This window comes from Pseudonaja textilis, chromosome 1 (genome assembly GCF_049901715.1).
Source record: "Pseudonaja textilis isolate UNSWEBS1 chromosome 1, rPseTex1.2, whole genome shotgun sequence".
Classification (NCBI taxonomy): domain Eukaryota; kingdom Metazoa; phylum Chordata; class Lepidosauria; order Squamata; family Elapidae; genus Pseudonaja; species Pseudonaja textilis.
In genome coordinates, this window is record NC_141990.1 from 327,036,762 (window position 1) to 327,064,519 (window position 27,758).

Consider the following 27,758-nt stretch of genomic DNA (forward strand, 5'->3'; position numbering starts at 1 on the left):
ACTTCAGTCTTGTCAGACCATCATAGTTGCAAGTTATTTTTAGGTGTTTATATGAGAAGAAAGAATTTACTCATACTTCCCCATGAGAAAAACTCACTATCCTCTACCTCAGATGCTTTTTATTTTATTTATTAGATTTTTATCCCACCTTCATTACTTTATAAGTAGCTCATACATAATACTCCTTCCTCCTCCTATTTTCCCCACAACAGCAACAACCCTGTGAGGTGGGTAGGGCTGAGAGAGTGGGATTAGACAAAAGTCACCCAGTCAGATTTTCATGCCTAAGGCAGGACTAAAACTCCTGTCTCCTGATTTCTAGCCTGATTCTTTAATCACTAATGAAACAGGCTTTTTTTAAACTGAAAAGAAAGTGGTACTTTGAACTAAACCTTTAAAAATGTATGGTTAACGCAGAATGGTATTTCAAAGAATGAGCTAATTACTTATGTACCTATTCAGGCCTTTCCAGATGCTTTTTTTTGTAATACCCACCCCCTCTCCAAAAATCAGACTGAAATTGAGAAAGCCATCTAAGTTGTAAGACCTTAATGAGCTAATTCTCTGCCAGCATATCTGATATACAATCCATGTCCCTTTTCTCTCTAGATTTTTGCTTTCTCAATTTCCTATCCTGTCAACAGGGTGCTGAACTGACACTGGCAATGACTTCAAACCCACTATTTGCTGCGACCTTGGACAGTCACTTCTTCTGTCCCCAACCTATTTCATAGGGGTGTTGTTGTGGGGGAAATAAGATGAGGGAGTGTTACATAGATACATCTCCTGCCCTGAGCAGACAAAACATTAATCTAAAAAAATAACCAAGTCTGCATGTGGAAATCACTCGACTTAAAGAAAGTGGGAGAACAGAGACATTAGACTGAATCTATTAATTGTGTTGTTTCAAAGGTGTTTTTTTTTTCAAGAGGCAACTGGACTTTCTTTGTTTTTTCCTTGAAGAGCTTTCACTTTTCATCCAAGAAGCTTCTTCAGTTCTAAGAGCCAGTTCTTCAGTCAGAATGAGAAGCAAAATGTCTTCAAGGAAAAAACAAAGAAAGTCCAGTTGCCTCTTGGGAAAAAAAAACACCTTTGAGACAACGCAATTAATAAATTAAGCCACAATTAGGAGGTTTCACTTCTCATCCAAGAAGCTTCTTCAGTTCTAAGAGCCAGTTCTTCAGTCAGGAATAAAGAAGCTTCTTGGATGAGAAGCAAAATGTCTTCAAGGAAAAAGCAAAGAAAGTCCAGTTGCCTCTTGAAAAAGCATCTTTGGGACAACCATGAATTGGATGACTAAGAATCTCAATAGATATTAATTATGTTCTTTTTATTGAATGCAAACATGCAGTTTCCTGCCTCTCTTTGTTCCAGCATGGTGTGATAATTGCAGAAGATGATGAGTATTTTATTGAACCCCTGACACTTGGGGTCAATATCAGTGAGGAACAAGAAAGAGAAGGAAGCCCTCATGTGATCTACAAACGATCGTCTCTCCAGCACCCACATATGGACACAGCTTGTGGTGTGTTAGGTAGGAGCTCTATTTGACTGCATTTGATGAAGAAATGTCTTGTTGTGATTTCTATTATATTTTTATATTTAGAATAAACAAGTTTCTATCCCTTATTCTTTTTCTTTTTTTAACTGCTTTAAAAGACATTTGGATGCTTATTGTCTGAAGTTATATATATATAGAGAGAAATAAGATTTAAGCGAGGAGGGACGTTCTTGGAACATTATTATATTTTCTATCCCTATGATTAGCGAAGCACACAAAAATTATGCAAACTGAGAGAGGCTGGGGGCAACAGGAGGTTATTACCAACATGTAAGACTGTTATTCAAGTTCCTACTGGCAACCACAAAGCCACACTATTTTTTTTTCTCCTTTGCATTAAATTCAGGGCAGTTAATAGGCTGGATTAGATTAAATGTAGGAGACACCACAAATGTCAATAACATTAAGGCAGAAACTTTAAAAGCCATCCAGCTAGTTTAAAAATGTTTCACTCCAGCAGACATTTGGTTTGAGGATGTAGTTGTGGATTTGAAATGCGGCCAGGGAGAAGGGAAAGAGACACACATACCACCTCTAAATTGTGATGCTGGAATTCATGGGGTTAGATTCCCAGTTTCCGGAAGGAGGAGAGGAAAGCGAGCCAGCTGATCTTGGATGTCTGACATTTTCTTTCACATTAAAGCTGCCAAGCTTACCCGTTGTGTATTGATACTGCACTCTATTCCCCTGGCTGAAAAAGAGGGAAAATCTGTTTCCAATTTGTTTCTTGGAAAACAAGAACTACTGGACAAATGTAATCTTGGAACAAGAAGTGGGCGATTTGCATTCAGATCCTTACCATCAAATACCGCCTCTCCTCCTTCCATTCCAGATTTGGTTTTACTGCTGATGTTTCATGCAAAATCCAACATGTGTGCCTGTTTCTGAATAATAAGACAGGGCAGAGGAAGTCTGCTTTTGAGGGTGAACAGCAAACCACTTGGTTTCTGGTGGCATCTGGAGAAAAGAACATTTAGTTTTTGTGAAGGACATTATCCCCAGATTTATTTATCATTTCATTCCTCATTATTTACAGTCACAATTTCTTAGCAATATTTATACTCACATTTTATTAAATAAATAAATACACACACACACACACACACACATACATATACTTATCAGGTTTGAAAACTGCCCATCTCCTTTATAGAGAGACTCTAGACGGTACATGTACAGCTGGGTAAATACAGGTAGTCCTCAACGTACGACCAAAATGGAGCTCAACATTTCTGTTGTTAAGTGAGACATTTGTTAAGTGATTTTACTATCTTTCTTGCCACCGTGGTTAAGTGGATCACTGGTTGCAATTGTTCAGTTAGTAACCCAGTTTTTAGTGAATCTGGCTTCCCCGTTGGCTGTGAGAAGGTCTCAAAAAAAAGATGATCACATGACCCTTGGGACACAGTAACAGTCATAAATATAAACCAATTGCCAAGCATTTAAATTTTGATTACACGATCATGGGGATGCTGCAATGGTCGTAAATTTGAAAAAGTTACATCACTTTTTTCAGTGTTATTGTAACTTTGAATGGTCACTAAATAAACTGTTTGTGATGACCCAAAGGGGCGTGGCACAAAGGCAACACAGTCAGATAATCAGTAGGAGGAGTCCCTTTATTAGCTCCAACTTTGCCCCCAATGTCCTGGTTACCTTCTGGCTAGAGAAAAACTCTCCCAGGAACAGCCTTTGGCTGCAGAGAATCAAGTCCAAAATGTAAAATGAGGTAATTAGTCCGGCAGGGCAGGAGCAAGAATTCCAGACATGAAGGCACGGCAATAACTCAACACAGTTGAGAAGACACCAGGAACACAGATAACCAAAGTCAACACAAGCTAAACTCACATTTGTTCCCAGCAGCTGCCACACTCAGCATGTATTTCTTTTAAGCTCCCTTCTTAGCTGTGGCTAATGAAGGGAATCAGGGCCCTTTCCTCCCCCGTAAGCCACACAACCCATGTTGCTCTCTTCTCTATTCCTCCCTGCATGTCCTAGGATGGAGAGGAGGTGGGCCTGGGTCTTCCTCTGAACTCTGGTTCTACCTCTCCCCTGCTCTGCCTAGCTGGACTTTGCCCTTCCCCAGTTTCCTCCACAGCCAATGAGCCACACTCCCACTCCCTGTCAGCTGTTCATCAGCTTTCTTTGGCATATATTCAAACACTAAAATGCCCGGCAGTTAAATTTTTGGGAGGCCTTAGGGCACAATGGTTTTTTTTTGAAGCTCCATATTCTTGTACGTTAGTCCTCGAGTTACGATCATTTGTTCATCAACCATTACAGCAGCATTGAAGAAAGGGACTTATGACCAGTCCATGAACTTATGGCCATTGCAATGACCCCACAATCACTTTGGTTGCTTGGCAGCCTGCCCACAATTATGACCACAGGGGGTCTTTCAACCCCTCCCCCCCCTCCAATCACCTACCCCTCTGCCCATCTATGCTCTTTTGGCCCCCTGCGAAATTCCACGGCCCTTGCTGCCCTAACTGACCTTCACAATCTTCTTGTTCCCACTGCTGACCAAGCATCCCGCCCAGTTCCTTCAACAAGGCAGATGATGGCTGCGTGAGACTTTCTTCCCCAGGTTACCCACAGTTGTGTCCTTGCAACACCTGGAGAAGATGGGCAGCAGCTGCCCCATGAAGGGCCAGGGCAAGCCCCATTGTCAACAGCTGGAGCAAGAAGAGATAGGGTGGTGGAGTGCAGGGTCGTAGGGGCTCTCAGAATATAGTACCGCAGGCTACTTCTGCTGACTGCCGGCTGCCTGCAATTTGGCCGTTCAGATCTCACCAGGCTCAAGGTTGACTCAGCCCTTCCATCCTTCTCAGGTGGGTAAAATGAGGAGCCAGATGGTTGGGGGGCAATATGCTGATTGTAAACCTCTTAGAGGGGGCTGTAAAGCACTGTGAAGAAGTATATAAGTCTAAGTGCTATTGCTACAGGGCAGCAAGAATGGCTGGAACACCTGGGGTTTCATGAGGTGGCAGTTTCGTGCTGCTCCTGAGAGGCTTCCTGGGGTGGCTGCTTTGTGCGGTGCTGCTGGCCTGGGTTGGGGTTGGATTTCACGCTGTGAGGGCTTTGCATTGCACTGAAGTTAAGGGGATTCTTGCAGCTTCAGACAAGAAGCCCCTGAGCCACAGGGTGCTCCCACAAGGCAGGGTACAAGGTGGCCAAAGGTCGAGATGAGATTGAGATAGGTGAGCGGGCGAGTAGAAAAGGAAGCAGTCCCTTACCTGACTAGCAGTCCCTTACCTGACTGGGATGTGGAGCTAGCAAAGACTAAGCCCAGAATGACTTGGATTGGGATGGGTATTCACCCAACAACCTGAGATCCTTGGTTAACAATAGCAAGAGGGAATGCCAGCATTGCTGCTGTTGAGTGATGCAGTCATGTGACATCATGCTTTATGACTGTATAGGTTAGCAATGGAAATTCTGGTCCCAGTTGTGGTCATAAGTCAAGGACTGTGTCAGGATTCCGGCAGTTACCCCAATTAAATCATGAGTCTCGAGCCAAACTTACAAAACTTCAAAATGATTTATTGGGAGTTAACATGCCGGCACTGCCTGGATGTAGCCAACTCTGAGACACATAATTCATTGTCACGCTTGATGCTGGTTTTCCCTCCACTTCCCTGGGTGTATCGTAATTCATATTCTCCAATGGGACACATCCATATCCAAGAGTCATCAATCATGTTCTCCAGTTAGAATTTTGCACTGCAGAAACTTTAGTCACCTAGTTACTAACTTGGAAAAGATTTGTGGAATGCACTTTTGATTTCAAAACTGCCACACTGCTCCCCTCTCCCTTTCTGTTGGCAACTCTAAAAAGACCATAGAAATATTTTATGACTTGACATATTTTCTTCTCACTAAATCATATATCAGGGGAATATTTCCCCTTTCCCTTTCCTTTCCTGCAAAGGGTCTGAAGAAACTCATTTTTTTTTCAAAAAAACCTTTGAATTCCATTTTATCCAATTGCTTTAATTTCTTTTGTCAAATGATATTTACCCATCCAATAATTTCAACCATACTTTAATAGGTGCCTGTAGTTATACTGAGTGGAAAGAGGAAGTTTTGTTTGTAGGATTCCTTTGGCATTAAGCTAAAACCAAGCTACCATGATGGTTTATCATTGAATTTGTTGAATGTGTTCTTTTGGAAGCAGTTCTAGACATAAGAAGTCAGTTGGTTTTGCATTGTGAAGTATTGGGATTCCAAGAAGAGAGGAAGAAGAGAAAATACTAAAGACTTCATTGCTATTTCCCTGCAGATGAGAAGCCGTGGAAAGGTAGACCCTGGTGGTCACGGACACTGAAACCCTCCCCTTTGAAGACCCTGGGCAACTTTTCTCAGAGGGGACAACTGCCTCTGAAGAGGTCAGTCAGCACTGAGCGTTACGTAGAGACTCTTGTGGTGGCTGATAAGATGATGGTGGGCTACCATGGCCGGCGAGACATAGAGGAATACATCCTGGCTATCATGAATATTGTAAGTATTATAACCAAGACCTTTGTCCTACCATGCTATGTGAGAAGGTCCTTGGGAGACAGGAGGAGGATCCACAGCTTAGGCGCAGTTTTTTTTCCCCCAAGGTCACTCGCACATACCTTATCATCACACACTATGGGTAGTCATTGAATTATAACCACAATTGAGCCCAAAATTTCTGTTGCAAAGCAAGACATTTGTTAAGTGAATTCATAAGTCACTTTTTTAAAAGTGCTGTTGCAACTTTGAACAGTCACTAAATGAATTACTGTAAGTAGAGGACTACCTGTATTACCATAATTTTCTACTCCCATTTTTGTGACCTAGTGGTCACCATATCAATAGCAACAGCACTTAGATTTATATACAGCTTTACAGTGCTTTCCAGCCCTAAGATGTTTATAGAGTCATCATATTGCCCCAACAATCTGGGCCCTCATTTTACCCTCTTCGGAAGGATGGAAGGCTGAGTCAACCTTGAGCTGGTGGGATTTGAATTGCCAAATTGCAGGCAGCCAGCAGGCAGCAGAAGTATCCTGCAGTACTGCACTCTAACCACTAGCTGACTAATCCCTGGCAGCTTCATTTGTGGATATTGATTTCCACATTTTCTTTTTACCAGACTTCTCAACTTAGTACCGTTTAGATATGTCAGGACTACAGTTCCCCAAATTCCTCTCCTAGGTTGGAATTTTGGTAGTTACATGCCAAAGACCTGTAAAAGGCAAAACAGTGAAAAAAAGCTCATTACAAAGGCTGACGTGTCCTTCTCATATTAGTTCTTTATGCAGCTGAAAGATTCCAATTCCCGTTTCTTTCTCAGATCTTCTTAGCAATAACAATAGTATTGAGATTTACATACTGCTTCACAGTGCTTTACAATCCTCTCTAAGTAGTTTACAGAGTCAGTTTATTTCCCCCAACAATCTGGCTTCTCATTTTACTGACCTCAGAAGGCTGGAAGGCTGAGTCAACCTTGAGTCAGTCAGCATCAAACTCCTGGCAGTGGGCAGAGTTAGCTTGCAATACTGCATTCTAACCACTGCACCATCGTGGTTTTTCATAGCTAGCAGCCAAAGTTTAGAAGAAAGAGGATAGTGCCCAGGATAGTGAAATCTATTGGTGAGCCACAGTGGTGCTTGATAGAAACAGAAAACAGATCTTTACGAAAAGAGACTTCTGGGTAGGAGAGCGTGAGAAGTTAGATGTGATTAACCACAAAATCTCCCTTGAACATGCCTCATTCCTCTACCCTAGCTTGAAAAGTTCTTCCATATTCTGCCAATCCTGCAAAGGATGCCATTTCTGATCAATCATGATGCTGAATCCATCTTCTTTTTAACACTGGTGTTTCCTTGTTTCCTGGAGGTCAGGTTGCTAAACTTTTCCAAGACTCAAGTTTGGGCAATATCGTGAACATTCTGGTAACCCGCCTTATCCTGCTGACAGAGGACCAGGTAAGGAAGGGATTCCCAAAGGAAAGAGGAGGAGGAGATTATTTTAAATATATATCTATACAGTGTTTTGATAAAGACTAGGCATACTACAAAATAGTATGTACTACAGGCAGATCGTTCATTCAGTATAAGGAATGAAAGGCTATTTTGTAGTTGTTCAGTTACTAAGTTGTGTCTGACTCTTTGTAACTCCATGGACCATAGCATGCCAGGCCCCACTGTCCTCCACTGTCTCCTGGAGTTGCCCAAATTAATGTTCATTGCATTGATGACACTATCTAACCATCTCCTCCCTTGCCGTCCCCTTCTCCCTTTCCCTGTCATGCCCCTGTTGGAATCTGATTCAGAGGGGGAGGTCGAACAGCTACCAGGGAGTGGGAGTGTGGCTCCGGTGGCTGTGGAGGAAACTGGGGAAGGGCACAGTCCGGCTGGGCATTTAGAGGAAGACCCAGACCCGCCCACTCTTCATCCTAGGGCATGCAGGGAGAAACGGAGAAGGAAGCAACATGGGTTACGGGGGAGAAAAAGGCCCTGATTCACTTCATTAGCTGCATCTGGGAAAACAGGATATAAAGGGTGTTTGCGCACAGCACCTTGCCGGAAGCAATGTCTTATTTGGGTTCTGGCGTCCTTCCAACTGTGTGTGTTTCGTTATCTTTTGGAAGTCTGCAATTCCTTATCCTGCCCTGTCTCGTTAATTGCTACAGCATGGTTTGTGTTGTTTTTTATTTATAATTTAGATGTACTTTGGATTCGGACTGAATTTCTTCCATTTAAAAACTGTTCTTGGAAGAGTTTCTTCTCCAGCCGATGATAACTGGACATTGGGGGCCAAGTTGGAGGAATTAAAGGGCCTTTACCTACTTTTGTGACTTTGTTGCTTTTGTGCCATGCCCCGGCTAATCACATTCCCTTTCCCTTCCCGACATCAGAGTCTTTTCTAATGAGTCATTCTCATTAGGTGGGCGAAGTATCTGAGCTTCAGCTTCAGGATCTGTCCTTCCAAAGAACAGTCAGGGTTGATTTCCTTTTAGACTGACTGATTTACGTATCTGATATTAGCACAGTTGAGAAATATTTCACCAGAAGAGTTCTCCACTCCTCGACTCGTTGTAGAATACCTTATGCCACCAGACTTGAAATTCTAGACCTAGAAAACCTAGATTTATGCCGCCTTCGATCTGATCTAAGTATGGTATATAAAATCATACATTGCAATGACTTACCTGTCAATGAATACTTCAGCTTCAACCATAACAACAGAAGAGCACACAATAGATACAAACTCAAGGTTAGCCGCACCAAACTTGATTGCAGGAAATACGACTTCAGGAACAAGAGTGGTCAATGTCTGGAATACTCTACCTGACTCTGTGGTTTCTTCCCCAAACCCCAAAAACTTTAACCTTAGACTGTCTACTATTGACTTCACCCCTTTCCTAAGAGGCCTGTAGGGGGCTAGCATAAGCGCACCAACGTGCCTACTGTCCCTGTCCTATTGTTTCTTTTATTTTTCTTATATGTACCCATTTCATGTATTCATAACTATGTATATACTTATACCTATTATCTTGTAAGCGATTGACAAATCAAATCAAATCAATAAATAAATTTAATTTCCTTGCAGTCCAAGGGACTCTCAAGAATCTTCTCCAGCACCAAGCTTGGAATATTAGGGAAGATCATAATAGACTCTGAAGAATCATCACCAATCCCAAGGCTAATTCTAGGAGACATGGACCAGAGGCATAAAGCAATCTAGTTATATATGAAAAATGTTTTCACCCCCATTGTGAAATTGAACATTTTCAAAACAATCTAGGACTAAATAAAAAGAGATGTCTGAAGAAGTGCAATGACTTGAGATCCTAATAAAAAACAAGGAGGTTCCTAGAAGGAAAAGCTCATGTATAATTTCCTCTTTGATGCAGGAAATTATTCCCCAGAAAAATCTTTCTGGGAAATCAGAAATTACCCCCAATAATGTGGGAAAGGATGAGGAGGTAATATAAGAATATGGGAGGGGGAGGAGGCTGTCAACATGGAGTTCCAATAACAAAATGTAGTTGCAAAGGAGGCTCTATCTTATGTTCCAAAACAGACAAATAGAAGTGTATCAAGATGCCAAGGAAAATTCTCCACAAATTAAGGGGCCCTGGGTTGTGTCTCTCTGAGTTTGGTGGTTTTCTTGCAGACATTTCATTACCCAAACTAAACAACATCATCCATGCTAGTGATGATATTAGCACGGATGATATTACCTAACTGGATAATGAAATGTCTGCAAGAAAACAACCAAGCTCAAGAGGGCACCAAGGACAAGCCCAAGCTACAAATATTCCGCTTTACTGGTCTCCAAAGATCATCGATCAGCTCCTCATCACATCATTCATGTTCAGATTGACCTGTTATCTTCTCCAGCCATCCCTGGAAATCAACCATCATGCTGGGAAGTCCCTTGACAGCTTTTGCAAGTGGCAGAAGGCTATTGTGAGCCTCAGCAGTGATGGGAACGCCATTCCTGACAACGGCATCGCTAACCATGATACGGCAGTTTTGATCACCAGGTAAACCTCTAATTTCAGGGAGGTTGGGTTGGAATGGGTGGGGATGAAAAGCCAATACAAACAGCCCTCGAGTTGTGACCATTTGTTTAGTGACCATTCAAAGTGATGATGATGATGATGAAAAAGTGACTTGGAACAGTCCTTGCATTTATGAGCCGCAGTGGTGCAGTGGTTAGAATGAAGTACTGCAGGCTACTTCTGCTGACTGCCGGCTGCCTGCAGTTTGGCAGTTCAAACCTCACCAGGCTCAAGGTTGATTCAGCCTTCCGTCCTCAGTGAGGACCCAGACTGTTGGGGGCAAGAGGCTGACTCTGTAAATCGCTTAGAGAGGGCTGTAAAGCACTGTGAAGCGGTATATAAGTCTAAGTGCTATTGCTATTGCTAGAGCCATGGTGGCGTACTGGTTAGAATGCAGTATTGACTGTAAACTGCTTAGAGAGGGCTGTATGAAGCGATATATACCAGTAAGTCTAAGTGCTATTGCTATGACCGTTGTAGCCACTGCCTGGTCACATCAGAATTTGGGAGCTTGGTAACCAACATGTATTCACAGCAGTTGCAGCATCCTGAAGTTACATGATCACCATTTATTTGCGATGTTTCTAGACAGTTTTGGACAAGCAAAGTTAATGAGGGAACCTGGATTTGCGTAACAATTGCATGATTCCTTTAGCAACCGCAATAATTCACCGCAGCAAAAAAGTTCATAAAATCAAGCGCAATTCACTTAATGACCAGCTCGATTAGCAACAGAAGTTCTGGTCCCAATTGTGGTCATAAGGTCAAGGACTATCTGTGGTGCTTATGTTGAAATACGGTTTCTTCTCGTGCTTGTAGTTTACTTTCATGAAATAAAATGAAATGTTTGCTGGAATACTTCTGTGAAAGTATCTAATAGTCTCTGAAATCCTGCAAGATAACCACGGTTACTCTGGGGAACGTTGTCTTTCTGGGGAACTATATCTTTTGCCTCCCTTCATTCTAGATGTGCAAGATAAGGAAGGGAAGAAAAGTATGCTAACTTGGAAAGTCTTGTCTTTCAACACAGCTGCTTGAGCAATTGCTTGTGGGTCTTCTCACTGAGTCCCCGGAGCATATTTACAAAGCCAATCCTTGGATGAAAAACCACATGCCTTGTAAAATTTCTCCGTGTCTCATAAATTCTGCATCTCTAGATAACATCCTGCTGTGCTTTGGAGTTTGGGGTTGTTCTTTTTTTTGAAGGGTGAAAGAGTTCATTGGTTGGGTTTTTGCAAAAGGCACACATGTCAGTAAGAGATGAACCATCAGGAAACTTACAAAATTAAAGTTTTAGCCAGGGATGGGCTGCTGGGGGTTCGCAAGGGTTCAAGAGAGCCCCCTAGGGCTAAGATTCACACCCATATCCCACTCCTGGCTGGCCCCGCCCACCCTGCCCCTCCCAGGAGTTCCCACACGGCCCATTTTGGATGTAGGTAAGTGCAGGGTGCACATGGAGGCTTGGGGAAGGTGAAAAACGGGCCTCCCGGAAGTTTGGGAAGATCGAAAATGGGCCCGTTTCTGGTTTCCATGGAGCCCGGGGCGGCCATTTTCGCCCAGAGGCTTGAGGAAAGCCTTTGGGGCCCAGGGAGGGCAAAAACGCTCCCCCCCGCACCGCCATGGTGCAGGAGGCCAACTAGGCCACACCCACCATGGCCACGCCCACCCAGCAACTGGGCAGAGAACCTGCTGCTAACATTTTTGAAGCCCACCCCTGGGTTTAGCCCTTCTGCCCATATTTATATCCCATTTGTTGCCCACACAAAATTACGAAGGCATTTTTTATAGCGGTGGGATGTATCAAATGGAGTGAAGTTTCATAAAAAGGAAGAACCAACATCTGGAGTGACAGCTATTAAAGATGCTAAGTTTGACCATGTTATTTGCAAGGATTTACAGGCAATTACAGAGATGCATGATTGACAACCATGATGTTGCAGTGGTCAGTTGGATAACAATTGCTCAAGTTGCTCTCAGAGGAAACCTGTTTAAATTGAATTTCTCAAAACATTACATGAACTGAAATAGAATCTACCTTTCTGATGTTTGCAACAGGGTGTTCTTTTCAAAACAATGTACACAGTGGCGTACGGGAGGTCTGTTTCGGAGTAGTGCACATAGTTAATACCTATGAATTTTCAACCAGACCTTTTTAAAAAAAACATAGTGAAATCGAATAAGAAGTAATGAATTTTAAATTTGCAAAAAAAAGGAGAAAACTCATCCGAATCTCATGTTGACAAAAAAAAACTCCTATCAGATCATTGATGGCGAACCTTTTTGGCACCGAGTGCCCAAACCAGAATGTGCATGCCGGAGCGCCAGAAACCCAAAGACCACCTAGCCGGTGTGTGTGTGCCTGTTTTCAGGCCATTTTCTGGACCATTTTCCAGGCCATTTTCTGACATTCTGTCTCCTGTGAATACCAGAAACCAAAAGGAGCAGCTGGCAACCGTGCGCATGCCTCCAGAGAGGGCTCTGCGTGCCACCTCTGGCACACATGCCAAAGGTTCACCCTCACAGACCTAGATGAACAGAACAATTTGGTGGCAATCCTTTACCCTTCCAGTGAATGAAAATGTTAAAATCAAACAAGTTTTGGAAAAGTACGTCTCCTTTTACAGTTATTTGGGTGCACTTCCGTCTTTAAAGATATGGCTGCCATTTCTCCCACTCTGCCTGACTCAGCGCAAGAGAGGAAAATGTATTCACAATTTCCTTGCTTCGGTTGGGTATCCTTGACATACCGTCTCATGTCTGTCTTTCTTTGATCTTCAACAGAGACTTATGGCCTTTTCCCCCTTGCCCCTAACCAAGGCCTAAATATAGAGTACCCTCATAACATTGGCTTCATCTCATCTCTAACCCTATGAGTAAGACAGGCTTAAGTCATCCTTGGCTAAAATGTTTTTTTTCCCTTTCCCTCCTACATTGTCAGTCTCAGGATATGTAAAATCTGTTAAAACTTCTTCCCTGTTACTTTGGAGGAAAATCAAGGGGCTGGCAATGACTAAGAAGAGAGGCAGTCGAGGCTGGAGAGAGATCAGTAATAAGGACAGCAACTTTCATGCCAGTATGGATAGTCCTCCACTTACGACCACAATGGAGCCCCACATTTCTGTTGCTAAGCGAGACAGTTCAGGGGATTTTGCCTCATTTTAAATCTTACTTGCCATTGGTTGTTAAATGAATCACTGCAGTTGTTAAATTAACAACATGGTTGTTAATTGAATATGGATTCTCCACGGACTTTAAATGTCTTTGGAGATTCTTAGTCCTCCAGGACATGCTTGTCCCAAAGGTGGTTTTTCAAAAGGCAACTGGACTTTCTGATTTTTCTTTGAAGACGTTTCGCTTCTCACCCAAGAAGCTTCTTCAGCTCTGACTGGATGATGGGGAAATGGAAGGATTTTTCAACAGTTCCAAGAAGGCTCCAAATCCATTTGCACCATTCAGCTGACCCTGATGACACAGATAAATCTTCAGATGGTCTTAACAACTCGCTAAAACAGAGGTCTCCAAACTTGGCAACTTTAAGACTTGTGGACTTCAACTCCCAGAATTCTCCATAGCTGGCTGGAGAATTCTAGGAGTTAAAGTCCACAAGTCTTAAAGTTGCCAGGTTTGGGGACCTCTGCACTAAAAGAATGCAAATGACCAGCTGTCTGCAAGAGAGTAAAAATCCTTCCATTCCCCACTGTCCTGTCGAAGCTGAAGAAGCTCCTTGGATGAAAGCGAAATGTCTCCAAAGCAAAACCAGAAACTCCAGTTGCCTCCTGAAAAAAAAAAAGCACCTTTGGGACTCGCTGACTTTTTTCTTGTGAGAAGGTCGCAAAAGTTTAGTTTAGTTTACTTCATTGTCATTGCACCTCCTACAATGAAATCAAATACCATCTTCAGTGATCACACCTGCACACTGCAACCGTCATCAGTATGAATCAGTTGCCAACCGTCTGGAGTTTTGATCATGTGGCCATGGGGATGCTGCAAAGGTGGTAAGTTTGAAAAATGGTCATAAGCCACTTTGGGGGGGTGACGCAACTTTAAATGGTCACTAAACAAACGGTTGTAAGTCGAGGATTACCCAGTGGTGGGATTCAAAAAAAATTTTTATAACCCGTTCTGTGGGCATGGCTTGGTGGGCGTGGCAGAGGAAGGTTACTGTAAAATCTCCAGTCAGAGGTGTGATTTGCCGGTTCTCTGAACTACTCAAAATTTCCGCTACTGGTTGTCTGGAACTGGTTCGAACCTGCTGAATGCCACCACTGAGCAGAGGGGGAAGTCTTAAGTTCAAGTTATCTTCACCTGGAGCTGAAGTTGTGCCATCACAAAATTTATCCAATTCCCAGGGAATGCGTAAACTCTCCAAGACCCAGTTTTCAATCCTGCGCCTCTAACAAGCAGTTTAGCAAGGTACAGCTAGCCCTTGACTTTCAACCATTCGTTTAATGACCTTACAACAGCACTAAAAAAGCACTAAAAAAAGGCGATTTATACCAGTGGTGGGATTCAAAAATTTTTTACTACTGGTTCTGTGAGCGTGGCTTGGTGGGCGTGGTGTGGCTTGGTGGGCGTGGTGTGGCTTGGAAGGCGTGGCAGGGGAAGGATACTACAAAATCCCCATTCCCTCCCCACCCTACTAACCTGCTTTCCAGCTCCATTCTCCTGCACAGGGCAACCAAAGAAGACCCAGCCAATCAGCTGGGACTTGGGAGGCAGAGAATAGATGGGGGCGGGGCCAGTCAGAGGTGGGATTTGCCAGTTCTCCAAACTACTCAAAATTTCCGCTACTGGTTCTCCAGAACTGGTCAGAACCTGCTGAATACCACCTCTGATTTATACATACAACCAGTCCTCACGCTTATAATTTTCACATCAGCATGTCTGTGGCACATGATCAGAGTTTGGATGCTTGGCAACCGGAATGCATTTACGATGGTTGCAGTGCCCCAGTATGTAATCATTTGCAACATTTCCGAGCCAGCTTTCAACAAGCAAAATCAATGGGGGATTTTTCACTTAATGACCATGTGATTCGCAGCAACTGCAGTGATTCACTTAACAACCATGGGGCAAAACTTTGTAAAATCAAGTGCCACTCACTTAACAAGCACCTTGCTTAACAGTGGAAATTTGGTTCCCAATTGTGGTTGAAAACTGAGGGTTACTTGTGCTAGGGAAATCTCTTGCTTTCGTGGTCTGCTTGTTTTTCTCTCTTGTAGTCACAGAAGAAGGTGGGAAGTTGAATTTGATGGATATTTGGTCAGACTCAGCAGGGCTCCTAACAAAATAGTTTAATTTAACAGAATTACAATCAAATTCCTTTAATCCCTCCCAGCGGTCCAATTTATTTTTATTGCTTTATTTATATCCCACCTTTATTGTTTTTATAGATAATTTCACGGCAAACATACCTAATATTTCTTCTTTCTCCTGTTTTCCAAATAACAGCCCTGTGAGGTGGGTTGGGCTGAGAGAGAGAGAAAGAGACTGGCCCAAAGTTACCCATCTGGCTTTCAAGGGTGATTTGCAGGGCCCATTTTATTTTATTCAAACTTTACATTCAGGGGATGGTTGTAAACAGGCCCACTGATGAAAATGCATGAAAATATTGACATCAAAATTTAGGCTTACATACCCCATCCGCTCTATGGTGTTTTCATAGATTCTTCACTTGGTGATCATTTTCCGGACAATAACGCTGCAGAAAACACAGTTTAATCGGTGCAATGGAATCTGATCTAATATGAAATTTTTCTTTGTTTCTTCTCTTTTCCCCTCCTCCTAGATATGATATTTGCATTTACAAAAACAAACCCTGTGGAACTTTAGGTAGGTAAAAAATGTATCATCAAATGCTTATCGTTATAGCCTACACTAATTTTTTGTGCTGTTTTTTTTGAAGTGGAAAAAAATTTACTTGGGCTGGGATCATACAACTCAGTAAATAGGCCAAAATGGGGTTTGTAGTAGTGTCTATACACAGGGGTCTCCAAACTTGGCAACTTTAACACTTGTGGACTTGAACTCCCAGAATTCCTTAGCTGGCCGTGCTCACTGGGGAATACTGGGAGTTGAAGTTCACAAGTCTTAAAGTTGTCAGGTTTGGAGACCAGTGGTGGGATTCAACTGTTTTTACTACTGGTTCTGTGGGCATGGCTTGGTGGGCGTACTGTAAAATCTCTAGTCAGAGGTGGTATTTGCTGGTTCTCTGAACTACCCAAAATTTCCACTACCGGTTCTCCAGAACTGGTCAGAACCTGCTGAATGCCACTCTGTTGGCCTATAACAAACACCACTGTCAATATGTGCCTCTTGACGTCATTATGAAAAATTAGCAGTTGGGTCATCATGCATATGAATTGCATCATTTTCATCCTTTGCCTCTGCCGCCAATCCCATAGACATAAGTAGAGCATGATATAGTGTTTCATTGGAATCCTCAGCCATTTTTTTAATGTGTTGATTGATGCAAAATATTTGTTAAGCTATTAGGTAGTCCTTGAGTTATGACCAGATGCTTTGTGACTGTTTGAAGTTATAAGGGACCTCCCACCACCACCAAAAAATGATACTTACAACAGGGTTCCAAAGTGCAGATGGCAGAACTGCCCTGGGGTTATGTGACTACATTTCACACACTCATTTACTCCATATTTACAGATGTTTGCAGCATCCTGCAGTCAGGTGACTATGATTAATGACATTTTTGCATCAAACTGGGATTTACTTCCATGTGGGGGTGGAAGGGTGGGCAAAAATGCCCAATAGCGGACAATGGGTTTACTTAATGATTGCAAGGTTTGATTAACAACCACAGCAGCCACTTCACCAGCTCCATTTTGGTCGTAAGTCAAGAACTACCTGAAGTTGTGTTTGTAAGGGCATGGCCCATTATAAGGGTAAGGCAATTATATTTTGCTTATCTGAAGTAAGGTTTATAGCATCTTGGGGTAAACACAACCAATTCGGGGTAACCTAATCTTCCTGTTACTGTTATCTTTAATTCTGGTTTCTTTTCCGGATACAGTTGGCCTTGGAGTAGGTTTACATAGTAGTAGTATTTCCTTAGGAGGAGAATTATGCCACATTGGCTAAGGATTCTGGGAGTTGCAGTTAAGCACGTTTGTTGAGCTACAATCATCCTCACTCGTTGCTTGCAAAGAATGGCTGAAGGAAAACATTCAGTCTCTCAAAAAGTTTCAAATAGTGAACTGGGATTGTCCATTGTGGCAACTTGTGATAGATGAAATCTGTAACAGATTCGCAAGTACGGGGCTTGGAGGGCAGCAATATAATAGCCTTGATATAATTAATAATATGGGGAAATGTGTTGTTGTTTTTAAGGTGATGTCTATTAACTTGCCTTTTAACACAGGGAGGCAGCTACTTGTGGGCTTCAATTCCCAGAATTCCTGAACCAGCCATATTGGCTCAGGAATTCTGGGAGTTGAAGTCCACAGGTCCTAAAGAGAGCCATGCTCTAAATGAACTAATTAATGAACATTTTTAAATCATTAACACTACTAAAAACTGAATTGGGAAGTGGGCTAGAACCACAAAGTGGGTAGACTTCGCTTCCGCTCCCCATGGTCATGTTTTTCCCTTCCCCAGGATTGGCCCCTGTGGGTGGCATGTGTGAACGTGAAAGGAGCTGCAGCATCAATGAAGATCTCGGCTTGGCCACAGCTTTCACCATTGCTCACGAGATAGGCCACACGTAAGTGTACCATATGCAAGCAACTTTCATGCTACTCATTTATTTATTTACTTAGAAATAGTCCACCTACTCGCATATGGCGACTCAAGGTGGCTTATATAAAAACACAATATAAAAGAAATAAAAATAAGAAAAAAGAAAAATAATAACCCCCCCCAGGTGGGCGACAACACACATTCATACCAGCCGTTTCATAGGCTCCATCCTGCTCTAGATTCCTCAGGCCTGTTGGCAGAACCACGTCTTCAGGGCCTTGCGAAAGAGTGTTAGTGCACCAGTTCAATTTTTTTTTTACTACCGGTTCTGTGGGCGTGGCTTGGTGGGTGTGGTGTGGCTTGGTGAGTGTGGCTTGGTGAGCATGGCAGGGGAAGGATACTGAAAAATCCCCATTCCCATCCCACTCCACCCCACTAACCTGCTTTCCAGCTCTGTTCTCCTGTGCAGGGCAACCAAAGAAGAAGCAGCCAATCAGCTGGGACTCAGGAGGCAGAGAACAGATGGGGGCGGGGCCAGTCAGGTGGTATTTGCTGGTTCTCCAAACTACTCAACATGTCCGCTACCGGTTCTCCAGAACTGGTCAGAACCTGCTGAATATCTGTAGTGCACCCATTTCGGGTTTCCATCTTCCTTGGATGGGGAAGGCCCTTCCAGATGTTTAAAAAAACAAACCATAATGTTTCTCCCCTTTTTCAGGTTTGGCATGAACCATGATGGTGTTGGAAATAGCTGTGGAGCCCGGGGACGGGAGACGGCTAAACTCATGGCAGCTCATATTACTATGAAGACCAACCCCTTTGTGTGGTCAGCATGCAGTAGAGATTATATAACCAGCTTCCTGGAGTAAGATTTGACTCACTTCATTATCGAATGTTCCTCGTTTCCCCCCCAAAACTGGGGTTCTTTTCTCCCAAATCCTTGTCACTCATAACTTGTGCTCCCTCTACCTCTAGCTCTGGAATGGGACTCTGCCTGAATAATGCTCCACCCAAGCAAGACTTCATCTACCCTACAGTGGCTCCAGGGCAAGCCTACGATGCAGACGAGCAGTGCCGGCTTCAGTACGGAACAAAATCTCGCCAGTGTAAATATGGGGTAGAGAAGCCTTCCTGCTTTTCCTCTTGATTCCCAAGGGGTTGGAAGGAAGGAATTTTAGTTAGGCAAAAACATTGGAGGTAGTCCTCAACTTACGACCACTCACATAGTGTCCATCTGAAGTTATGATGAATCCTAATAAAGCTACTTATGATTCCAAGTTCTGACATCCAGTTCCCTCCCTCTGGGGCTGTGTGACCCTATTTTAGATGCTTGGAAACTGGCTCACATTTGGGGCTCCAAATAATACATCCATAGCAAATAGAACTCCGAGGCAAGTAGGTCCTCAAAGAACAAGTTTGTTGGACATATCATATTGGCACTGACTGGTGAAAACCGACTCTAAAGGTTCCTGTGGTTTTCACCTAATTAAAACTAAAGTTTCCCCCCCTTTCCCAAACAATCAGTCACATGGCCCAATCAACGTGCTGTTCGGTTGCTTGGAAACTTCACTTCTCCTCTCTTCAGCCACCAGTGGGAATGCCCTTGGTTCTCAAGGGAAACTATTTTGTTTTGGCTACAAAACTCCAGCTATATTCCCTCCACCCCTCCCTATCCCTCAGCACCATTGTGGCAACACTGAAGCCTCCAATATGGCTCAGTCAGGCCAGCTTCAGAGTTGACAGGCTGCTTGTAGCATCCTGTGATCACATGACCTGAATTTATGATGTTTTTGCTGAAAACCAGCATGTACTTCTGGTTTCCAGAAAAAAAGAAAACTGCCCATAGTGAACAATGGATTCACTTAACAACCATGTCATTCAAGTAATGGACATTGCTTTCCCTTAACAAGCATCACAACAAAGGTTTTAAAATCAGCTGCCATCACTCACTTTATGACTGTCATGATTTTTGCATCAACCATAACATCTTTTCAACCTGTTAGTCATGTCTAACTTTTTCCTGAATTGAGTGAGGTGCCCTTGATGTTTGGTTATTTCTGATCAGTCATTGTAATAATGTGCTTTTATACCGATCAGATTGACAGCTTATAAGGAGTCAGAGAGGATGGTGCATTTCTTAAAGCCAAAATAATAATGTTCCTTGTACTTATTTCAGCGTCCCTGTCAGAGCTTCAACAAATCCACCCTCATTCAAATCAAAAGTCTCTAGCCACATCTCAGAAAAAGTAAATTGGTTTATTAGAAATTGCCATGTTGGTGCGTGGCTGTGTGCAGCCAATACTAAATCGCATCATACATTTCCCCCTTGACCCTGGACTTTCCCCCACCCCCTGGATGTGACTTCTGCAATGGGACACATCAGTCTCCAAGAGTCATGCATCATGCTCTCCAATAACTTTATTATGCTCCGACAACTTTGGGCTGCTGAGGTGATTATCTAGGCATTTGAAGAATGCTATGTTTTCCCTCACTCCTTTTTTCTGGCAGCTAAAAAGACCAAAAGAGTATCTTTTTAGTTGACAGTCCCCAATGAAGAGCAATATGTATGTATGTATGTATGTATGTATGTATGTATGTATGTATGTATGTATCTATCTATCTATCTATCTATCTATCTATCTATCTATCTATCTATCTATCTATCTATCTATCTATCCGAGGAAAAAAAGACACAGAGAGACTCAGTTACATTTCCTGTAGAATTATAGAATCATAAATGCTAGAGCGAGAAGAGATTTTGGAGATTTTCTAGCCCAATCCCCTGCCCAGGGCAGGAATCTTTAAAGCAAGGGTCTTCAAACTTGGCAAGTTTAAGACTTGTGGACTTCAACTCCCAGAATTCCAGAGCTAATTCTGGGCGTTGAAGTCCACAAGTCTTCAAGCTGTCAAGTTTGAAGGCCCCCTGCTTTAAAGCATCCCAGACAGAGGGCTGACCAGCCTTTCCTTGGAAACCTCTAGTGATGGAGCCACTACTGTTTCAGAAGACAGGCTGTCCCACTGCTCTCATAGCCTCCTTGTTTCAAGTTTCTCTCTCCAACTATAAAGCTTCTATCTGTTGATTCTTGTCTTACTTCAGGTATAGGTAGTCTTCAACCTACAACCGTTGATTTAGTGACTGTTTGAAGTTACAACAGCACTGAAAAAGATGACTGTTTTTCATACTTATGACCATTGCAGCATCCTCATGGTTACGCGACCAAAATTTGGGTGCATGGAAACCGGTTCATATTTATGATGGTTGCAGTGTCCCTGGGGGCAGGGGGGGGCGGGGGGCGTCATGTGATCACCTTTTGCAACCTTCTGACAAGCAGAGTCAATGGGGAAGCCAGATTCACTTAACAGCCGTGTTACAAATTAACAACTGCGGTGATTCACTTAACAACTGTGGCAAGAAAAATCGTAAAATGGGGCACTTAACTCACTTAACTATCTCGCTTAGCAACAGAAAGTTGGGCTCCATTGTGGTCGTAAGCCAAAGACTACTAGGACGATGGAAAATAAGCCCACACGTTTTTCCCCTGTGATATTCATTCGTGTGCAGGAAACTTGTAGCTGTGTGCTATCAAATGGAAGAAATTGTAGTTCATTATAAATGTAATCTTACAGGTAGTCCTTGACTTACAACCGTTTGTTTAACGATATTTGAAATTACAACGGCACTGAAAGAAATGACTTAGAACCATTCCTCACACTTACAACTGAAACAGAATCCACAGGGATATCTGATCCAAATTTGGGCACTTGGCAAACAGCATGTATTTTACGAAGCTAGCAGCATCCCAGAGTCATGTGATCAAGATTTGTGGCCTTCCCAGCCAGCTTCTGACAAGCAAAGTCAATATAACCACATGATTCACTTAACTCAGGGGTGTCAAACTCAATTTCGTTGAGGACCGCATCAGGGTTGTGTTTGACCTCCGTGGGCCGGGGTGGGTGTGGCCAGGGTAGGCATGGCCAGCTCCACGTCACTCGTGTCAGGGGCGCCTGTGGTGGCCCGAGCACTCTGCCAAGTGAAAACGGGCTCCCAAGCTCAGTTTCTGGCTGCGACGGCCTCCTGCAACCCTCTGTGCAAGTGGCCCTCCCAAACTCCATTTTCACTGGCAGAGGCACCACAGGCAGAGGTGGTATTCAGCAGGTTCTGACCAGTTCTGGAGAACCAGTAGCAGAAATTTTGAGTAGTTCAGAGAACCGGCAAATACCACCTCTCATTGGAGATTTTACAGTATCCTTACCCTTTCGTACCCACAGAATCAGTAGTAAATCAATTTGAATCCCACCAGTGACCGCGGGCCATCCCTCGTTTCTAGGATGGCTGTGCAGGCCAGATCTAAGCATCCTGCAGGCCGATCCAGCCTTGAGTTTGACACCCCTGACTTAACTGCAGTGGTTTTCTTAACAACCATGACAGACAGGGGTGCGACTCTCTTAACTACTGCCTACCTTAGCAATGAAAATTCTGACCCCAATTCTGATCATAAGTTGAGGATTACCTGTATTGTATAGCATTTCCTCGTTTGGACCTGATTTATATATATATATATATAAAACCACATTCATGTTCATAAAGTAAGTGTGCTGAATAAAGGTGACCACGTATGGGAAAATGAACATATCCTTATATTGTATAGAACAAACCTGTTTTAATTATTTATTGCTATAATCCGTACACTCTAAATTTGCATTTGTCTTTAGGGTTAACTTCATGTTTATTTGTGGCCGGTTGGAAGACCATTTTTCTGCTTATTTCAGATAGCTGAAAGATTGCATCAGTACTCCCATTTTTAATTCAGATCTGCAAATAGCTAGGGAAGCAATCAGCTTGAGATTATTTTGATGCAAATGTATGCAGTTTTTTGTTTGTGAAGAAGACACTTACCTACTGCAAACTCTACTTTTTCCAAATTTTGTAAATTCAAGAATTGCATTCTAATGTATGTTTATAAGGAGAAAATACAGATTATCGAAGACAGTGGGTTAGAAAAATCTAATGCAGAAATATGCAGAAAATGACTATAAAATGATCCTTGGACAATCTGCAAAAAAATCATGTGAGTTTCCAAGAAAAAATTAAAAACATGCATAATCAAGGCTGAAACAATTGATTCAAAACTACTTATGGCTGGAAAAATGAAAAAGTCAGCTAAACCAAAACTGAATTCTCTCAGCTCCGTATCCCACCCCATTACTCTTCTTGGCACTCTCTCTTTTCCTGTTCCTACAATCCACCAACTGTTATTTTGTTTGTCATCCAGGAAGTTTGCAATGAGCTGTGGTGTCTTAGCAAGAGCAACCGGTGTATCACCAACAGTATTCCAGCTGCAGAAGGGACCATATGCCAGACTAACACCATTGAAAAGGGGGTAAGGAAAAACCATGATATCAGGAAGGGATGAGCATCTCAGACCTGGCCACTGGAAGATACGTGGACTACAACTCCCAGAATTCCCCAGCCAACATGAAGTCCATATATCTTCCAATTGCCAAGTTTGAAAAACACTGATCTAACTAATGGTTTGATCCCAGAAGGGTATGACTAGCTGATGAGAGCTAAAAAGCTATACTACTCTCCCTTTATTTTTTTGTCAGTAAATTTAGATTTACCGCTGATCTAATTAGTACAATAAAGGCTCATTGGTCAGTACATCAGTACATCAGCACAGTACATTGGTCATTGGTCAGCACATCTAGTCTTTGCATGCAGAAGATTCCTGTTGCACCTGAGCTGGGACCCCAAATACTTCTACCTAGTACTGTGACTTCCTGTAACAAATGAGCCAATTGGGGATGGCTTCCTTTATTTTTATAAATCATACCTATATTCAAAACAGGAACTCGGGGTAAAACATTGGTGACATATTCAAGGGTACAGACAGTCCTCGATATACAACCATTCATTTAGTGACTGAAGTTACAACAGCACTCAGAAAAGTGACCTACAACCATTCCTAGCACTTAGGACCATCACAGCATCCCCACAATCATGTGGTCAAAATTTGCAGGCTTGGCAACTAGCATGTATTTATGAGGGTTGCGGCAACCTGGAGTCCTATGATCATCATTTCTGACCTTCCCAGCTAGTGTCCGACCAGCAAAGTCAACGGGGGGAAGCCAGACTTGCTTAATGACCCCGCGGTTCGCTTAACAACCATGTAAAAAAAAAAGCACATAAAATTGGGTGTGACTCAAAACACCCTGTGTCACTGTTCCAAGCACATCAACCTGGTCCGATGGGTCTTAAAGAAGTTGACACCTTGCTTAGCTAACTTGGTCTCAATTCGAGGTTGTAACTCAAGGACTAAAGCAATAGGATTTTAGGAATAGCCACTTTAAATTTCTGCAATATTGCCTGTGTTTTTTTCTCTCCATCCACCTTGCCTCCACCCTACTCAGTGGTGCTACAAGCGGGAATGCGTACCTTTCGGCATGCGGCCAGAAGGGGTGGATGGAGCATGGGGCGCCTGGTCCCCCTGGGGAGAGTGCAGCCGGACCTGCGGGGGAGGAGTTTCCTCATCCACTCGCTATTGCGACAGTCCAAGGTAAGACAGACATTCGGTGCAGCCTCTGGGCATCGCACTGTGAGCCCACAATGATGCATCCTTTCCCATATATATATTTTTTTCTTTTTCAAAAGGCCAACCATTGGAGGAAGGTACTGCCTAGGGGAACGAAAGCGCTACCGGTCGTGTAACATTGATGTGAGTAACACTAACCACAAACACACTGTGCAACATCCTAGAAATTTAGAGCCGGAAAAACTGTTTAGGCCATCAAGTCTAACCCTCTTTTTCAGTGCAGGAATTCCTATTAAGTCATCCGGAGACAATAATGTATAGTGTCTGTCAGACACATCTGGAGGAGGAGGGCCCACCTCTTCCCTGGGAAATTAAGCTTCTCTTTTGAGCTTCTCTTGCCTCCCCGCCCCAATACTCAAGTGAATCAGCCTTCCTGTATTTTAAAACCATTATTCCATGTTCTGCACATTATTCCATGTGATACAGAATAGTTTGGGCCTCCTCAGGTACTTGAGGAGCTATAGAAATAAGAAAAGGAAGGAAGGGAGGGAGGGGGAGAGGGAGGGAGGAAAGGCAGGCAAGGAAGGAAGGAAGGAAGGAAGGAAGGAAGGAAGGAAGGAAGGAAGGAAGGAAGGAAGGAAGAAAGAAAGAAAGAAAGAAAGAAAAGAAAGAAAGAAAGAAAGAAAGAAAGAAAGAAAGAAAGAAAGAGAAAGAAAGAGGGAGAGGAAGGCAGGCAAGGAAGGAAGGAAGGAAGGAAGGAAGGAAGGAAGGAAAGAGAAATAAAGGGAGGAGGGAAGGCAGGGAAGGAAGGAAGGAAGGAAGAGAGGAAGGGCAGGGAAGGAAGGAAGGAAGGAAGGAAGGGAGAAGGAGGAAGGAAGGAAGGAAGGAAGAGAAGGAAGGAAGGAAGGAAGGAAGGAAGGAAGAAAGAAAGAGAAAGAAAGGCAGAGGAAGAGGGAAGAAGAGAAGGAAGGAAGGAAGGAAGGAAGGAAGGAAGGAAGGAAGGAAGGAAGGAAGGAAGAGAGGAAGGGCAGGGAAGGAAGGAAGGAAGGAAGGAAGGAAAGAGGAAGGAAGAAAGAAAGAAAGAAAGAAAGGAAGAAAGGAAGGGAGAGGAAGGCAGGCAAGGAAGGAAGGAAGGAAGAAAGAAACAAAGAAAGAGAAAGAAAAATCAATATGTACATTTTCCTTGGTCTTCTCTTCTTCAGGCTGGTGTTTCTCAACCTTGGCAACATGAAGATATGTGGACTACGTTTCCCAGATTTCCCCAGCCAGCATGTAGTCCACACATCTTCACGTTGCCTAGGTTGAGAAACATTGCGTGTCAAACCAGCGGCCTGCAGGCCAGATGCATCCCATGCAGACCACGCTCACCCCAGCTCCGCAAAGGGGAAAAAAAAACATTGCAATAGGTCACGTGACAGCAATGTGACGCAGTGAGTTTGACACCTGTGCTCTAGACCAAATTTCCTGCTTTCCTAGCAGAACATATTTCCATCCATTTCCAAGCATCCTTTTTGCGCTTCTCTCCAACAGTTCTATTTTTTTTCTGAATTCTTCTGAATTGGGTGGGTGCTCAGAACCAGACACGATACCTAAACTTGCATCAGAACCACCGCTAATACTTCCCATACTTGCAAGCTGCACTTCTTTGACGCTGCCTGAAATTGCATTTAGCTGTAAGGAATTTTGGGTTGGCCGGCTGGTGGGAATTCATAGAAAATTCTTCAAACCTCATGAGTCATTTTGGTTGAAAGATAATTCGTTGTTGTTTAATAATGTGGAGTTGAGACTTTATCCTCTTTGCACCTCCCGCTATGCCTGCTACAAGTTTTCTCAAAGCTGCACCAAGCAGCTTCTTTCCTTCCCCCACCCCAGGCAATATTTTGAAATTAAAAATCACTTTCAGATAGTCTTTGGGGGAAATTATTATCAAAAGTTCCCTTTTGTAGAGCTGTGAGAGGCACCAGTTTCCCTGTGTTATATATTCCCGGGATACATCCATCAGGGGTTACTTAATCAGGGCAGTTAAAAACAACATGTCTGCATTCATCCAAAATGCTAAGCAGGGTCAGTTTTAACTTCAGTTGGTGGCATGGGGTTTTAGTTTTGTGTTTATGTTCTTGTTTTGGGGCTATGCATTGTGTGAATCTAGACCACTTGGCTAATTAATGGTTCAGTCTATTAGGTGAACCCGTAAAATTGTCTGCAAATTCGGCCACAGAATTCCTTGTACGGGTAGTAACAGATAACAGATAATCAGAAGGGAACTTGTAGGTCATCTAGTACAACCCCCTGCCCAAGTGGGAGACCCTACACCATTTCTGACAAATGGCAGTCCAATCTCTTCTTGAAAGTCTCAAGTGATGGCGCTCCCACAACTTCCGAGGGCAATTTCTGTTCCATTGGTTGATTGTTCTCACTGTCAGAAAGTTTCTCCTTATTTCCAGGTTGAATCTCTCCTTGTTCAGTTTCCATCCATTATTCCTTGTCTGGCCTTCGGGTGCTTTAGAAAATAGATTGACCCCACTTCCTCTTTGTGGCAGCCCTTCAAATATTGGAAGACTGCTATCATGTTTCCCCTGGTCCTTCTCCCCTGGTCCGTCTTCTACTTACAACCGCAATTGGGACAAGACGTTCTGTTGCTAAGCAACTTAAGCGAGGTGCCTCATGTTACCACCTCTTTGCCACGGTTGTTAAGAGAATCACTAAAGTTGTGAAGTAAATCATGTGGTCGTTAAATGAATCTGGCTCCTCCCATTGACTTTGCTTGTTGGAAGCCATCTGGGAAGGTCACATATGGTGATCTCATTAACCTTGGGATGCTGCTACCATTATAAATACAAATATTTGGTTACCCACACACCCATATTTTGATCATGTGACCCTGGAGAGGCTGCAACGGTTGTAAGTGCAAGGACTAGTCCTAAGTCACTTTTTTCCAGTTCTGCTGTACTTTTGAATACCGTATTTCCCCATGTATAAGCACCCCCTTTGTATAAGCCACCCCCCCCAATTTTTGGACTGTGAAGTTTTGAAAAAAATATTTTATTAGAGAAACAAGTTATGAAGAAAGAAAATTTACAAAGAAACAAAATTCGACGCCTAGATCTACAACTTCGGTCATGACGCCGAAAGCGGTGCGAAGCGACGCTAGCAATCACGCATCGAACGAGAGTAGGAACGCAGCATTCAGGCCGATGCCTAGCGTATGCATTTCTATCGCGTACTCGCACTCGTAATCGTATCATCACGTACAATTTTTACAAAAAGTATAGCATACTGCTGGAAAACCAGTTTATTCCTACTTTATTATTTTATGCATTTTTCACATATAAAAAGTGTACCTGCTTTGTATATGCCACCCCCCTACTTTTTGGGCTTGAAAATTTTGGAAAAAAGGGGTGGCTTATACATGGGGAAATACGGTAAT

The 27,758-nt window shown here is 43.1% G+C and overlaps 1 protein-coding gene across 1 annotated transcript in view; it reads left to right on the forward strand.

The window, feature by feature from the left end:
* ADAMTS10 (ADAM metallopeptidase with thrombospondin type 1 motif 10) overlaps positions 1-27,758 on the forward strand; it is an 81,035-nt gene that overhangs the window by 17,169 nt on the left and 36,108 nt on the right. Inside the window, exons 4-14 of the mRNA XM_026698996.2 lie at positions 1,375-1,534; positions 5,844-6,061; positions 7,435-7,518; positions 9,940-10,085; positions 15,892-15,935; positions 17,718-17,823; positions 18,517-18,663; positions 18,774-18,915; positions 23,072-23,179; positions 24,210-24,355; positions 24,451-24,514. Of these exons, the coding sequence (XP_026554781.2) occupies positions 1,375-1,534; positions 5,844-6,061; positions 7,435-7,518; positions 9,940-10,085; positions 15,892-15,935; positions 17,718-17,823; positions 18,517-18,663; positions 18,774-18,915; positions 23,072-23,179; positions 24,210-24,355; positions 24,451-24,514 (1,365 nt within the window). The remainder of the gene's footprint in view (positions 1-1,374; positions 1,535-5,843; positions 6,062-7,434; positions 7,519-9,939; positions 10,086-15,891; positions 15,936-17,717; positions 17,824-18,516; positions 18,664-18,773; positions 18,916-23,071; positions 23,180-24,209; positions 24,356-24,450; positions 24,515-27,758) is intronic.